Here is a 12,429-nt window from a genome sequence, read left to right on the forward strand (position 1 = left end):
TGTATTTTACCCATTTTTACTTGGGACTGCAGGGGAGGAGCGGTTTATGAAATCATTGTAAAATAGAGATTCAACTGAGTGAGAAACCAAAGCACTAATAAAGTTGTCCCACAACGAATACTACTACTCATTCATTCAATCTAAGTCTTTGTTTTGTGCATTTTTTAGACAATTACATCACCTTCCTTAGAATTATTTCCATCTTGAGTTTACCACTTCATTTTTAATCATCATACTGAATGTACTCTGGATGACAAAAGGCCATCATGACCGTACACGCTTGCCTCACTTCTTCCAGGACGCATCGCCAAACCACCGCACCCCCCCCACCCCCCCCACCCCCACAAAGGATCAGTAGCCAATGCAGGAAATCTGTCAAAAATTCCTGTCCATCAATTCAATCACTCTCTGACAAAAATAAATCTTCCAATATTCAACCTCACTACCTGCTTTCTCAGTTTAAATATATGGCCCCTTGTTCTACCCAGCTCCATCATCTCAAACAATCTATCCACTTGTATGTTATTAATGCCCTTAATAACTTTAAAGACCTGAATTAGATCATCTCTAAGGGGGCGATTTTGCCAGCCCTGGGGAGGCGGGTATGGAGGCGAGACTGCCAGGAAAATGGCAGAATTTGGGGTTGGGTGCCCAACCCGCCTCCATGCCATCTTGCCAGGAGGCGGGTAGCCATCCCGCGCTGGGTACTGTCTCCTTGGAGGCGGGAAGGGATTAAAGCCTATTAACTGCCTGTTAACAGGTAGTTAACAAGCAGAAAATAGGATTATCCCCTTTTTGCCCTCACAAGTGCGGGCTTCCCTGTTGAGTCTGTGTGTCCCAGTTATGCTTAGGATCAATCACTGGACACAGACAACAAGAATAACTTTTAACAGGTCTTTACTGTTCGGAGGTCAGGGCTGAACTGCCCAGCAAATCCCTACACAACACTTATATACCGGTGTGGTCACCACCGGTATTACAGTATACAGCAGCCAAGAGAAAGTAGTACATCTCTTAAGGTAGTTCTCTTAAGGTGGAACAGGTTACATACACCACAATCCTCCCTTTTTAGCTTAACAGTTATATCCCCATTTAACGTAAAATAATAACATATATATATATATACAACTTCATGCAAAACAGTTCAAAGATTCGGTCTCTGAGGAGGCCTCCTGATTCGAGTTGGATAACGCCTTTCAGGGGTCTCTGATTCTCGTTGCTGGGGTGACTCATCTAGTTGGTCTCTTATGGATTGGACATCATCATCAGGTACATTCACTTCTGAGGTAGATGCTTCAGGTTCACTAACTTCTTCCACGGTTGTCTCTGCCGTAACCATGGGTTCGACCCTTGTTCTCGATTCTACCAGTTGGTCAGCATGACGCCGTATTACATTTTCACCAATATCTACCGTGTACATCAGGCCCGAATTGTTCCAGATTGCCATTTCTCGTTTTTATAGTCCCGGGCTAACACTGGTTGTCCTATTTCAAAACTCCGAGTGGTCTTGTTATTTATATGCTGGAACTGTTTGTTTTCAACTTCCCTCCGCACATTTGGTTTTAACAAGTCCAACCTGGACCGCAACCTCCTGTTATAGAACATCATGGCAGGACTTTGGTTTGTCACTGCATGAGTGGCGTTTTGATATGCCAGTAGGAATTTGTCCACCTTGTGTTGTAGTGGAATCTGATCTTCGCTCATGGCCTTTATTGCTTTTTTGAACGTTTGTACAAATCTCTCGGCCAACACGTTTGTAGCCGGATGATATGGGGCAGAGGTATAATGTTTCACCCCATTCTTCTTCATGAATTTCTGGAATTCTTCTGACACAAACTGCGGTCCGTTGTCTGAACATATTTGTTCTGGCAATCCATTTCTTGCAAATATCGTTCTTAGCACCGCGATCGTCTTTTCCGAGGTAGTGGCAGTCATCTTAATCACTTCTGGCCATTTAGAATGTGCGTCCACCGCAATTAAAAACATGGAGTCCATGAATGGACCAGCAAAGTCAATATGTACACGTTGCCATGGGGTTGAAGGCCATTCCCATGGATGCAGCGGTGCAATCGGAGGTGCATTTTGCACTTTTTGGCACCCTGAGCAGCTTTTCGTCAGATCCTCTATCTGTTGGTCGATACCCGGCCACCACACATAAGCCCTAGCAAGGCTTTTCATCTTGACTCCCCCCAGATGACCTTCATGCAGTTCCTTTAGAACTCTCTCTCTTAACTTAGGAGGAATAATCACCCTTGTTCCATACATCAATGTTCCTTGACAGACGGACAGCTGGTCTCGTCTTGCTGAGAATGCCGGTAACAGTGGATCACCATGTGCTGGCCATCCCTTCACTGTCACTTCGTAGACCCGGGACAGTGTCGGGTCGTTCCTGGTTTCTCTTTCAATACTTGCATTGGTGACTGGTAAACATTCGATGATGGTCGAGTGAAATAACTCAACAGGGTCAACCGTCGGTGCCTCCTCCTCTGTAGGTAGTGGCAGGCGCGACAGCCCATCAGCATTACCATGCTGCTTCGTTCCTTTGAATTCAATCTGATATTGATGTGCCCCTAGGAAAAGGGACCATCTCTGGAGTCTCTGTGCTGTCATCACCGAAACACCCTTCTTAGGGTTAAAAATGGATACCAACGGCTGGTGGTCTGTCAGAAGCGTAAACTTTTGGCCCTGCAGGTAATGATTAAACTTCTTTACTCCCCACACAAGGCTGAGAGCCTCCCTATCTATCTGAGCATAGTTGCGCTCAGCGGAGGTCAATGATCTGGATGCGAACGCGACTGGCCTCTCCAGGCCATTTGGCAACTTGTGTGAGAGTACTGCCCCAATACCATATGGAGAAGCATCACAAGCCAAACGAATAGGCAGCGTTGGGTTGAAGTGAGCCAACACTTCCTCTGAGGTGATCAATGCCTTGCTTTTGCGAAAGGCCCTCTTACAGTCCTCACTTCACTTCCATGGTACTCCCTTCTGCAAAAGAGCGTTCAGCGGGTGCAGCACCGTGGATAAATTTGGCAGAAACTTATGGTAATAGTTAATCAACCCTAGGAACGACCTCAACTGGGATACATTATCCGGAGCGGGAGCCTTCACAACAGCTTCGATCTTGTCAGGAGACTTATGAAGCCCCTCCTGGCCAATGACATGACCACAGTACGAGATCCGCTTCTGAAAGAACTCACATTTCTGGCGATTAACTCGAAGTCCATATTCTTTCAATCTGGTGAGCACCAGTTCCAAATTTGCAAGATGTTCCTCGTCATCATCTCCTGTAATCAGAATATCGTCCAGGTAACATTGTGTGCCTGGAATTCCCTGTAATACCTGCTCCATGGCCCTCTGCCAAATTGCTGGAGCCGATGCCACTCCAAAAACCAGTCTATTATACCGGTACAAGCCTCTATGCGTGTTGATCGTGAGATACTGGCGTGACTCTTCCTCAACTTCCATCTGTAAGTACGCCTGCGCCAGGTCTATCTTGGTGAAGTGTTTCCCGCCAGACAACGAAGCGAAGATATCCTCAATCCGCGGAAGCGGATACTGCACCGTGTGAAGCACCGGATTAACAGTGATCTTGAAATCTCCACAGATGCGAACCTTCCCCGGTTCCCCCGGCTTGTTGCTCGATGAACGCTTCATGACAGGAACAATGGGCGTAGCCCACTCACTCCAGTCTACCTTAGACAGTACTCCTGAACGTTCTAGCCCTTCCAGCTCAGCTTCCACAGCAGGTCGTATCGCATAAGGTACCGGTCTGGCTTTGAAAAATTTTGGGTTTGCATGTTCTTCAACCTTGATGTTTGCCATAATTCCTCTCAGTGTTCCCAGTCCCTGTTGGAACACCTCTTTAGCATCGTCCAATATTCTGGACAATCGTTTAGGTTTGACATCTTTTTTACCGGAATCTACCGTTAGTGCTTTTAAGGAATGCCAGTCCATATTTATTTTCCTAATCCACTCCCATCCCAGTAGTGGTGGACCTCCCTCAGGTAGCACATATAAGTCCATTCCTCGGCTTTCTTTGCCCTTGTGGACCACCTTTACCTCTATCTTCCCGATGGGGTATACTCTTTGCCCCGTGTATGTTTTCAATACAATCTCTGTATCCCGTAGGGGAATATGTGGGAATAACCTTTTGTAATCTTACTTATTCATGACCTTCAATGCCGATCCAGTGTCCAATTCCATCTTCACTTGGACTCCTGCTATCTGAAGTGTGACCCAAATTGTTTGGAGGTCTGCTTCCTTACCAACATTGTGTACTCTTAGACTACCCAGTTCATTACTGCTGGAGTCTGAATCTGACTTCTGTTCGTTCGAACTGTTCTCCGTCACCTTGTGTACCTTTCTGTACTTTTCCTGCGGTGACTTTTTGTTGCTGGTCTTCTTTCCTGACCGGCATACTTTAGCTATGTGACCAAGCCTGCCACATTTTCTGCATTCCTGATTTTTGAACCAGCACTGGTTCTGATCGTGCGTTGTCTTTCCACAATGATAACATTTTACTGTACCCAAGACCATTTGATTGGTGCTGAGTTCCGGTGACCGTAGCTGCATTTCCGCCGTGCCTCTCGCTGCGGCTTCTTGCGATGCTGCAATAGTGACAGCTTTATCAAGCGTAAGATCATTCTCCTCAAGCAGTCGCTTTTGTGTTCCTTCTTTTAACAATCCACACACAAATTTATCTCTCAGCGCATCTGCTAGTCCTGTTCCAAACTGACAGTACTTCGATAGCTTACGCAGTTCAATTAAAAATTCAGCGTTGCTTTCGTCTTTCAGCTGTGTTCTTCTGTAAAATTTAAATCATTCCGCTATCATCAGCGGCGTGGGGTTTAAATGATTTTTCAGGACAGTAACAATATTCGCGAAAGTCTGATCCGCCGGATTATTTGGTGATAGAAGGTGCTTCAATAGCCCGTATGTCTTCGCACCCATTGAGCTTAATAAGGTTAGTGTTTTCTCATCATCTGGTACCTTATTTGCTTTACAATAAACTTCCATGCGTTCTACATATGTGGTCCAATCTTCGATATCGCTATCAAAGGTATTAATGTTCCCATGTTTAGGCATCCTTGCAAGTTTTTAAATTTTTCTTTTTCTCAAAATGGCGGCTTCCCGCGCTTGTCTTCTTCCCCCGCCTACTAAAATGGCAGCTTCCCGCGCTTGGCGGTCTTTCCCGTGCTCGTCTTCTTCCCCCGCCGACTACAATGGCGGATTCCCGCGTTTGCCTTCTTCCCCCGCTGGCTGCAATGGCGATTGCCGTGCTGCTGCCGTTCTCGCCTCCCCAGCGGTTCTCAATTCCCCGACGCTGCTTTGCCTCGCAGCCCCGCTTGCAGCCCGGTCCTTTACACCGGCTGCGTTTGAGTTCTCCGTGGCTCTCGTGCCTTAAGCTGCCCCAGTCGCTGCGCCTCTTGGCCTCGATTGCAGCCCGGCCCTTTTTACCGGCCGTGGTTGAGTTCTCCGCCCTTATTCCTCCGTTTTCCCTCCCCTACTCCACAGCCAACGCGGCCGACTTTCTGCTCGTGTCGCTGATCGGCTTACCCACCACCGTGGCAGAAGGGATGATCACTGCCTGTCGCTGATGGAGGGCTTCGTGGTCAGAATTTTTCTTTTTAACCCGGGTTCTCGATGCCTCCTGTGCGATGGTGCTCAGCAGGATGATGAAGGCGGATGCCTCTTCTCGACGCCCGTTCTGAGGACGAAGCTGCCTTGGATGTAAAACTGCCGCAGGGTAAGATCGGACTCGTCACCACTGTTGAGTCTGTGTGTCCCAGTTATGCTTAGGATCAATCACTGGACACAGACAACAAGAATAACTTTTAACAGGTCTTTACTATTTGGAGATCAGGGCTGAACTGCCCAGCAAATCCCTACACAACACTTATATACCGGTGTGGTCACCACCGGTATTACAGTATACAGCAGCCAAGAGAAAGTAGTACATCTCTTAAGGTAGTTCTCTTAAGGTGGAACAGGTTATATACACCACATTCCCGAAGGCTCCAAAACCCACCAGGTCAGCGAGGCGAGTACTGGGTCTGCGGGGGTCGGGGGGGGTGCCAAAGTGTGGTGTGAAGGTAAGTGATGGGTGCAAGAGTGGAGAGGTGAGTATCTGAAGTAAGTGCAAAATGTTTTTAAAAGTGTACTTACCTTTGTTTCTTCCTGCAGGCTTCAGTCCATTTGTATGCGAAGAGTCTCGAACCTCCACGGTAGAGATGACAGATGGCCGTTGCATTCTCAGATGCAACAGCCATCTCATTTCTGTAAAAGAAAGAAGGTTGATGAGGTCTTGAATTCAAGACCTTATCAAACTACAGAGAATGTCACTGTTTGACAGCTTCACAGAGCTGTCAAATGATGACAATTCAACTGTCAAAAATTTTTGACAGATGAAACGTCATACATTGACGTTCTCTGCAGCCGGCTTTCCCTTAATTGGCCTGCTAAGCCCGCTGGGCAGGCTTAACAAGGTCAATCAAGGGAAAATACCGTGGGTTGGCCACAAATCGATGGAGGCGGGACATCGACCCACCAAGCAGCGGTCCCGCCTCCAACGCACCCCCATTAACAAAATCGCTCCCAAAGTCTACACTTCTCCAGCGATTCCAAACCCAAAGCACAAAGTTTATCACCATAACTCAATGCACCTAGGCCAAACCATCCTCAATACCCTTGTTTGCACCTTCCCTAGAGCCACAATATCCTCGGTGAGGTGGAGGGACCAAAAAGGTACACAATCCTCCAGATGAGGTCTCACCAAACCATTATATAGCCCTACAATCGGCCCTGTGTACAAATTGGCTGCCGCATTTCCTACATTACAAGAATGACTACACTTCAAAAAGTAGTTCATTGACTGTAAAGCACTTTGGAACGTCCGGTGGTCATGAAAGGTGCAATATAATTGCAAGTCTTTTCTTTCTTTCTAGTTTAATACTGAACAGTCTGGGCAATATGGCTTTGGCCGCTGCCACCTGACACTGCCCATGAATCTTTAGGGAGCAGTCAATAACCACTCCCAACTCTCTCCCTTTTGGTCACCTTTAACCTGCACCCACCCATGTTAAACTCTGTACCTGAATTCTGCACAACTATATGTATAACAATGATCAGCGCCTTTATCCACTGAATCTGTGGAGGGAGACCCACTAAGAAAAGGACAGCTTCTGTTGAATTTGTGAGCCTTGCTTTGTGGAGTGTTTTAGTGTTTGGAGAGGATGATGATCAAGCAAAGTTTTGCACATGTGACCTGAGAGTTGCTTAATTAGAAATTGTAATATTTCAGTGTAACATTAAGGTACTGAGTGTAACAATCTATGATCCATCCAAAAGAAGGCACCTGGAGTAATGGAAAAGGTCCTCTGTTTACGACCAGGACGTATCTCTTATCTCTCCCAAGTTCCATGTCCTGATTCTACAAAAATACAAGCGGGCCTCTGCTGGCCTGGGCTTGCCCCTCGGCTTTGCCTTCTCTCCCAGGACCTACCTGTAGGCTGACTTGGGGCTGAGATTCATCAGACCGTGATCGGTGCGTTGCATCAGAGTGCCTGTTTGGTGCCCGCAGCTCACCACTTTTATTCAAGTAAAGCCCAAGACCAAATTTGGCTCGGGCTTCAGGCCGGCATAGACCAGCACCACTCTGTCTTGCCGCCCATTTTGAGGACAAGTCTAATTTCTCTCCTACAGTATTTGATTAACCTTTCTGCCATGCCCTTGTCGTCATCTATAATTCTGTCCAAGTCACCTTACAATGGTCTATTTATTCTCTGACCAACCTCTGTCTCCTAACAGAAGCAAACAATACTTTCCCATTATTTTCACCAGGTTCAATTACCCTCCATACTAGATTCATTTTAGCTTACCTAATATTTTTTCTGTTAACTCCTTTTTATAATTTTCTCCGTCCAAAATACAATTCCCGGCATAAGTTGCCTAACTAAGTCCCCATAAGGCCAGTGTGGCTTTTCCTTATCACAAACTCTTCTCCTCATAGGGATATATATGACTTCACAACATCGCAGGATTATTTTTGACATCGTCCCATTTCCTTTGCGTGCTGCAATAATCCTCACCCAGCTCCTTCTCCCATGATTTGTCTATCTTTATTTCTGTAGAATGAAAGCGGACAGCAGCCTGGCAGCATCAGTTTCAGAGATTACTGTGCCTGTACAATCATTCCTTTGATAAGTCAGATCTGTCAATTTGTTGCAAGTCTTTCCAGTCAGTTTAATTGAGAAAGACAAATAAAGTTAAGGCCCATAATGCAAGGCTCCCACGAAGGCTGAAAAGAATAGAAGAGAAGGCAAGATAAATCAGGAAATACTGATTAGGTAACAACATGCTTGGATTTTAGAAGCCTGTTGATTATTAGGGAAGGAAAGACTGTAACTCGTTCCATAGTTTTCAGGCCCAAGGCAAACAATGAGTTAAAGCTACTGAACTACATTCTCAGATGTTTCAGGAAATGTGCCTCCTGTTATTGAGTGACAGAAAGACACTGGTTTTGGAAGTCACAGGGAAATATATGAGCTGTTCACTCATTCCGCCTGTTAGCAATTCATAAGATAAGGAGCCGAGTGATGAAACAAATAAACAAGACGTAAAAACATCTGATAAAGGTCAATAATGTGCTTGTTGTGGTCTGACACATTTACTCATTCTGCCTTCCTTGATTGTTCCAGTTGTACAGAGAATGGACACAGTGACCGAAGGAATGGAAACATCGCAAAAAAGTTATACGGAAAAACTAACTGCCGTCGAAACTGACCTGAAGAAATTAGGTAAACTCTACAACATTTTTTGTGCCAGAAAGAAAAATAAATTGAACATTCATTAATCAATTGCAGCAAATGATATTCCAGCATCAAAATTAACTGAAGCCTAGAAATTACTCTTTGCAATATTAATATGCGAACACTGAATGTGTACACTATGACTTCCTTTTACCTGCTTTTTTTAAACAGAGGTGCTAACATATTTAAAAGCACTGTATTTCTGCCTCTGTTAAAATTATAAATGAAGGAATGTCATAAAGATATTAAACATTCATATGTTAATAACACAAGCAGTAACTTCTTTGGTTAAAGATCTGTTTCATAACAAAATAATGGATATCCAGAATAGTTTCTGTTTTCACAACCCACCTAGCTGTAGGTTTAAGTGATACAATTTCAGTATTATTTTGCTTTCTCTCTGGAGACTGATCGAAAGCAAAATAATGTTGTGGAAGCACGGCTATCTCAAAGTTCGTGGTACCAGTGAAAGCCCTGTATTAAATTTATGGGCTTATAATTTTAATAGAGGACAGTCCCTGGTGCTATGAATGCTAACAAAGCCAGGATTTACTGGCAAAGTGTAGGTCAGAGACCACGATCCTCAGGAAGGAGGGCATGAGCTTGCAATTTCCAGTGTGAGACTCAAATGCAGGAAAGTTGGTGGTTCTGTGTACAAAATGAGTAAATGCATATTGTTGTTATGGTAGTTAGAACCACCCGGAAGAAATGATTTTTGTGCTAGAATCTGTGTACATTGACTGCAGTGTAAAATCAGTTAGTACAAAGTATCTTCAAAAAGGTACATTTTCAAGTAAAAAGAAACTCTGTGGTCCACTGTATCATTTTTAATCATTGAAAGAAGCTGCCTGTGTCTTCAGCTCTTTAAAATTATTATATCTTTTTTTTTATTCGTTCATGGGATGTTGTCGTCGCTGGCAAGGCCAGCATTTATTGCCCATCCCTAGTTGCCCTTGAGAAGGTGGTGGTGAGCCGCCTTCTTGAACCGCTGCAGTCCGTGTGGTGAAGGTACTCCTACAGTGCTGTTAGGGAGGGAGTCCCAGGATTTTGACCCAGCGACGATGAAGGAACGGCGATATACTTCCAAGTCAGGATGGTGTGGAACTTGGAGGTGGTGGTGTTCCAACGCACCTGCTGCCCTTGTCCTTCTAGGTGGTAGAGGTCGCGGGTTTGGGAGGTGCTGGCGAAGAAGCCTTGGCGAGTAGCTGCAGTGCATCTTGTAGATGGTACACACTGCTGCCACGGTGCGCCGGTGGTGGAAAGAGTGAATGCTTAAGGTGGTGGATGGGGTGCCAATCAAGTGGGCTGCTTTGTTTTGGATGGTGTCGCGCTTCTTGAGTGTTGTTGGAGCTGCACTCATCCAGGCAAGTGGAGAGTATTCCATCACACTCCTGACTTGTGCCTTTTAGATGGTGGAAAGGCTTTGGAGAGTCAGGAGGTGAGACACTCGCTGCAGAATACCCAGCCTCTGACCTGCTGTTGTTACCACAATGTTTATGTGGCTGGTCCAGTTAAGTATCTGGTCAATAGTGACCCCCAGGATGTTGATGGTAGGGGATTCGGCGATGGTAATGCCGTTGAATGTCAAGGGGCGGTGGTTAGATGCTCGCTTGTTGGAGATAGTCATTGCCTGGCACTTCTGTGGTGCGAATGTTACCTGCCACTTATCAGCCCAAGCCTGAATGTCGTCCAGGTCTTGTTGCATGCGGGCATGGACTGCTTCATTATCTGAGGAGTTGTGAATGGCACTGAACACTGTGCAGTCATCAGCGAACATCCCCACTTCTGACCTTATGTTGGAGGGAAGGTCATTGATGAAGCAGCTGAAGATGGTTGGGCCTAGGACACTGCCCTGACGCACTCCTACAGCGATGACCTGGGGCTGTGATGATTGACCTCCAACCACCACAACCGTCTTCCTTTGTGCTAGGTATGACTCTAGCCAGTGGAGCTTTTTCCTCCCGATTCCCATTGACATCAGTTTTACTAGGGCTCCTTGTTGCCATACTGGGTCAAATGCTGCCTTGATGTCAAGAGCAGCTACTCTCACCTCACCTCTGGAATTCAGCTCTTTTGTCCATGTTTGGACCAAGGCTGTAATAAGGTCTGGAGCCAAGTCGTCCTGGCGGAACACAAACTGGGCATCAGTGAGCAGGTTATTGGTGAGTAAGTGCTGCTTGATAGCACTGTCGACGACACCTTCCATCACTTTGCTGATGATTGAGAGTAGACTGATGGGGCAGTAATTGGCCGGATTGGATTTGTCCTGCTTTCTGTGGACAGGACATACCTGGGCAGTTTTCTACATTGATATCACACGGAGTGAATCAAATTGGCTGAAGACTGGCTTCTGTGATGGTGGGGTCCTCAGGAGGAGGCCGAGATTGATCATCCACTCAGCGCTTCTGGCTGAAGATGTGTCATAGGATCCTGATTTTGATCTGCCACCAACAGTGGGGTAAATCTGCTACGTGTCCCCGCATCAGCAGAGGTATAACTGCAGGTAAACTGAAAAAAATAGCAGAAAATATATAGACCCGATTTTAACCCCCCCTGCGCCTGATAAGAACAGGGTGCCCACGACCAATTTAACTCCTGGGTTTCAGGAGACGTGGGAGATGCTCCCTGCAGACAGATGAGGGCCTCAAAATAAGCAAAATCAGGATCCTATGATGCAAATAGGACCTTGATGTGATTTTAATGTGTACTTGCGTGACTCACTCCGTGCCAGACCTGCCAGAGAAATCTGGCGGCAAGCAGGATTGGGGACAGTAGAGGCCCAGGAGGTTAAGTTTCTTTCAGTTTTGAAGGTTTCCCTGTGGGCCAGGAGGAGCAGGAGTGCTGCCTCCCAGGCCCCACAAGGAAAACGTGGGCCTCCCCTGCCCCAGGATTCCCCTGATCAGGATCGTCTCCGGACCACTTACTGACTGCCAAGGACCATTCCCTTGGCTTCCCAGCAACGGCATCCTGCCGGCCAAAATCCCTCCATTGGCTCCGGCCAAGTTCAGGTGTGAGCCTCACTTCCCAAATGGAAATGAGTCCTGGGAGTTAAAATGGGACATGCCATGGACCCAAGGGAACAGTCCCCAGCACGAAGTTCCCGCTGGGGAACGGGGGATTTGATAGCAGAGGCCAACGCTGCGAGGGAGAGGCAAGGCTGGGAAGGCTCAAGGACTCCTTGACGGGCCTGGGTGATCTCTCCTGCTCCACCTGGCCAAAAAGAATCCTCCGAAAAGGAATCCTTACCGTGGCCTCTTCTGGCTACTCCACTGATTCCCATCAGGTCCTGCTCTCGGGTTTAGGCCCCTACTGACCTCCCACATTTTTAAGTCACAATGGCGTTGCAGTGCCATTTAGATCATCGGCCCGTGACTTTTCACAGCCTGCCTCGGCTGGGTGGCCCTCCTGTGTCTGTTTTGAGGTGAGTTAACATGGCGAGGGGAAACACGTCAGGGTGACGCTGTGACCCCGCCATTTTAACACACCTGCCCACATCATTCCCGCTGGGTGTTGAGGGGATTAAAATTGACCCCTTTGTCTTTTCTGTTTTCTTTTTACATTTTGGATGGGAGTTTAGTGCTGGGTACTGGTGCAGAGAGCACGCATGAGTCAGGATTGGGCT

General features: G+C 46.6%; 1 protein-coding gene across 2 annotated transcripts in view; it reads left to right on the plus strand.

Moving 5' to 3' along the window:
* The window catches only part of colec12 (collectin sub-family member 12), a 354,609-nt gene that overhangs the window by 282,206 nt on the left and 59,974 nt on the right, over positions 1–12,429 (plus strand). For both annotated transcript variants that reach the window (XM_085992803.1, XM_085992804.1), the window contains exon 4: positions 8,697–8,795. In XM_085992803.1, the coding sequence (XP_085848929.1) occupies positions 8,697–8,795 (99 nt within the window). The remainder of the gene's footprint in view (positions 1–8,696; positions 8,796–12,429) is intronic.

The sequence above is a fragment of the Somniosus microcephalus genome, chromosome 7 (assembly GCF_052327205.1).
Source record: "Somniosus microcephalus isolate GS21.2 chromosome 7, FLI_Smic_1.0, whole genome shotgun sequence".
Taxonomy (NCBI): domain Eukaryota; kingdom Metazoa; phylum Chordata; class Chondrichthyes; order Squaliformes; family Somniosidae; genus Somniosus; species Somniosus microcephalus.